General features: G+C 33.6%; 1 protein-coding gene across 1 annotated transcript; it reads left to right on the top strand.

Annotated features, from left to right (window-relative positions):
- The first annotated feature begins 293 nt into the window (after positions 1-293).
- On the top strand, positions 294-1,559 carry LOC139888482 (probable aspartic proteinase GIP2). Its single transcript, XM_071871489.1, has one exon. The coding sequence runs from the start codon at positions 294-296 to the stop codon at positions 1,557-1,559; it is 1,266 nt and encodes a 421-aa protein (XP_071727590.1).
- The last annotated feature ends 2,725 nt before the right edge of the window (positions 1,560-4,284 follow it).

Below are 4,284 nucleotides of genomic sequence, written 5' to 3'. Positions count from 1 at the left end.
TATCTCAATTAGCGATCTTTGTTGACTTTTATTTTGATCCTAGACTATACTTGGTCAAACACTTCTGTCCTATAAGTACATTTTCTTCCTATAGTCAAAATCACCATTAAACTCTCTACTCCATACTATTCACTCTACGTCCAAAACTATATATGGTTATATACCTAATTTTACCATCAAAACTTTTATATAACTTTTATAATAACCGACAACACTAAACTGAATTGGTCGAGCTTCACTTATCGGCTCGACCAATGCTAGTTATATACGTACCTACATTGTTTGATCTCACGATGCATCGCTTTACATTACTTTACTTTGTTTTCGTATCATTCTATCGTGCAGCCGTATCTCAAGACGCACGTTTTAATACATCAGTTATACCGGTTATAAAGGATGCCAATACATCTCTTCATAAAGTATCTTGGTCGTTCCGGGTCCCACAATCCGACCAAGAAGTGTACTATCTCCTCGACCTCGATGCTCCTTTCACTTGGAAAGATTGCATCATCCGTCGCTCTCAAGTACCATGTGGACTTGAAGAAGGATGTCGATTTCCTATAAAATGCGACACCACTCAGTGCAAAGAAGCTCGTAATTACATCAATCCTGCATGTCCTTCTCTCAATATAACAACCAAAAATGGTTGCAATAAATGCACGGTCACACCCTCAAATCCCATCTCGAAAACATGCAAACTATCACAGCTAACAACCGATTTGGTGAATATTCCCGTAACGAATGGACGTAATCTAAGTCCAGGTCCAAATCAACCTTTTGGAACACAATTTGTATTATCATGTGCGCCGTCCTCATTGTTACGATCCTTTCCTAGTAATGTTAGAGGTGTTGCATCTTTTTCATGGTCTGCATCATCTTTTCCTCGCCAAACTTATAATCCTGATCAGGCCGATAAATTCGCGCTTTGTCTATCTAGCTCTGCATCGTCACCTGGAGTGTCATTTTTAGGCGATGGACCTTTTTTTTTCTCGTCTCATCTATATTTTGATCTTAGACGCATTCTTTCGTACACTCCCATGATTCGAAAAACATCAACATCTCTAGGATATTTTATCAAAATCAATGGAATTTCGATAAACAAAATGCCAATTCCTCTACATTCATTATACGGTAGTTATGTGAAACTTAGCACAATTGAGCCTTACACTATACTTAGAAGTGATATTTATAAATCTGTAGTCACAAGTTTTTCAGAGGCTTCCAAAAACAATTCTAGAGTTAATGCAGTTAAACCTTTTAGTTATTGTGCAAAAGCTAGCGCGATTGGGTATGTTCCGAATATCGATCTTGTAACTGAAAGTGGAAGAATTTGGAGTCTTTCGCGAAATAACTTGATCAAGGATGTTGGGAATGGTGTGTCGTGTCTTGCATTTATCGATGGTGGATTACGAGCTAAAGATGCAATTGTGATCGGGACGTTTCAGATGGAGAATAATTTCTTGTTCTTCGATCTAAAGAATCAGAGTTTCGGGTTCAGCAATTCGTTGTTAGCTCGAGGAACTTCTTGCAACGACTACGACTTTGACCAAATGGATTGATCAGCCACGGATTTAATTCTATACATGTAATGTGATGAACGATGCACTTGAAATAAAAGAATTTAATTATCGAATTTTTTTTAATTGAGTAGTCTGTAAATTAACGACGTACTTGAAATAATAGTATTTAATTTAATTCTCTTTTATTCTCGTTGGTTTGTAAATCACTTAATCGATCTGTTTTAGAACTTGTGTAAAGAATAAGCAATTCGTTGGTTTATTCTTTTGATTATTGACGTACATGTCTAAGTGATCTGTATAAAACCACGTCTAAAATTTAATTTTTGGTTCTAGACATAATCAATCACCCTTGGACGGAACTCTGTATCACCTATAATTGCTTCTACTGAAAGTATAAGACGTATGAAAACAGTGTTTGTTAATCCTAGTGTTTGTTAATCCTAGGGGTGTTCATCGGTTCGGTTTTTGGTATTTCGGTTTATTCGGTTCGGTTTTTTCGATTTTTTCGGTTTTGAAACTTATAAAAGCAAAACCAAAAACCAAACCGAAACCATATTTAAATATGAAAACCAAAATCAAAACCGAACCGAAAACGGAATTTGATTTCGGTTTCGTTTCGGTTAATATCGAAAATCACTAAAAATAAAAATTCTAACCGGCGTAATTACTTACATATAAATTAGGAATAACGGTTGTGGAATTAATTTAAGTATGCATGTATATGACATGTTTATTCTTTAATAAAAATAAAATAATGCATCAAATATAATATACATATAAATATGTTTTAATATGTTATTAATTTGAATTCGGTTTTCGGTTAATCGAATTTAAAATTTTCAAAACCGAAAACCAAATCACAAAACCTAATTAAGAATTCGGTTGCGGTTTCGATCGATCCGAAAACCGTTCAAAAAATTCGGTTTGGTTTTTTTTGTTTGGATTCGATTCAATATTCGGTTTGAAACCAAATGGTGCACACCCCTAGTTACTCCATATTTGTAAGCCCGTAGTTTATATCGAGTCTGTAATATTTATTCTCTCATTGTATTTGAACATTTGATGTAATTGGACATCTGATATTTTGATATGTTTGTTACGTTGTAATTGAATGGTTTATGTATGTTAAATGTGTTGGGAGTGCGAAGACAAGTTAAACTCAAAGTTGAATTTTTGAGCTGCAAGAAACTTGAGACCGCAAGTTTAAGTGCAATGGTCGCGAGATGCAAGTCGGAGGAAAAGGGTTTGCTGAAAAGACAAACTTGTGATCGCAAGAATTCAATTATGGTCTCGAGTTTGGACCTGACGGAAACTTGCGACCACAAGAATTCAATTATGGTCGCGAAAATGGTTCTGACGGGAGGAAACTTCCAGAATCTTGTTTTCTTGTTCGTTAAGTAGCTTCCTTGTTGAGTTTAATTTGCCTATTTAAACATCCTATTGTAAGCCATACATGTATCCACGAAAATTATCAATAAAAGAACTCTCTTTGGTTGCCGAGGGTTAAAGCAATCATTCGTGATTACATATAACCTCGTTAAATTCTCAAGTCTTTATCGTTTTTGCTAGTTTCTTCGTATGCATCAACTATTTTCATTTATTGTCAGTGAGTTTGATAACCTAGGGTTATCAAGTCTTGTTAGGGCTCACGTGTTTTATTCCTAACAAGTAGTATCAAGAGCCTCGGTTCGGTTTCACAGAAACAATGGCGGAAAAGAGCGATGTGAAGATTGATAAGTTGGCTGAGAATGATTTTAGCTTTTGGAAGATGCAAATTGAAGATGTGCTATATCAAAAGAAGCTTTACCAACCATTTGAAGGATGTTAAAGCGGAAGAGGTGACTCAAGGCGAATGGGAGTTGTTGGATAGGCAAGCCCTAGGAGTTGTTCGACTTTCTCTGGCCAAGAACGTTGCTTACAACATCGTGGGTGAAACCACAACGGCGGGATTGCTTGCGGCTTTATCTAACATGTATGAAAAGCCATTCGATTTGAACAAAGTTTTCTTGATTCGGCAATTAGTGTAACAACCTCACATTGGGCTAAGTGGTAATTGTCCTAATTGCCCTTGCGTGTTATTATATGTTATTTTAATAACTATATGTTTATAACTATTTAATTATATAGTTGAGACCAGCCCGTGACAAGTGTAGTGACCCGGAAATTTCCGACCAAATTTAAACTTAATCTTTATATAAGTTCGACACGATAAGCAAAGTCTATTATCTTGATTCTCAAAAAATTTGAACTACTTTCAAACATTTATTAAACCCTTGACTATTCTTGACGCTTCACGAACCTATAAACGCAAATAGAAATGTATATGTAATTAACTATACATATACAAAATTAGATATTGTAAAATTAATATAATAGAGAACTAATATGTGATTCTAGTCAATAAGAAAGATAAATAACTAAAACTGTTATTAATTGATTTCAACCATAATTTGTCAAACGATTAACAAAGTATAAATTGTATAATGTCATACTTTGAATTTAAATTGTGTTGATATATGTAATTGATACATCTACCTAAGTAATGAATCCGGATATGTACAGCATAATTATAGTAATTTGAATATACATATTACATATAAATATAATTATTACTATATGTATATTGATAAAATATATAAATGATATATATATTCAAATATGTGATTATATAAGATAAGTAATACATAATTAATAAATTGTAATATTAATACATTAAAAGTAATTACAAGTTAAAATATAGTTATTATATTATTATTACTTTCAT

Source organism: Rutidosis leptorrhynchoides, chromosome 2, assembly GCF_046630445.1.
Source record: "Rutidosis leptorrhynchoides isolate AG116_Rl617_1_P2 chromosome 2, CSIRO_AGI_Rlap_v1, whole genome shotgun sequence".
NCBI lineage: Eukaryota > Viridiplantae > Streptophyta > Magnoliopsida > Asterales > Asteraceae > Rutidosis > Rutidosis leptorrhynchoides.
This window is presented reverse-complemented; position numbering and strand designations above follow the sequence as displayed.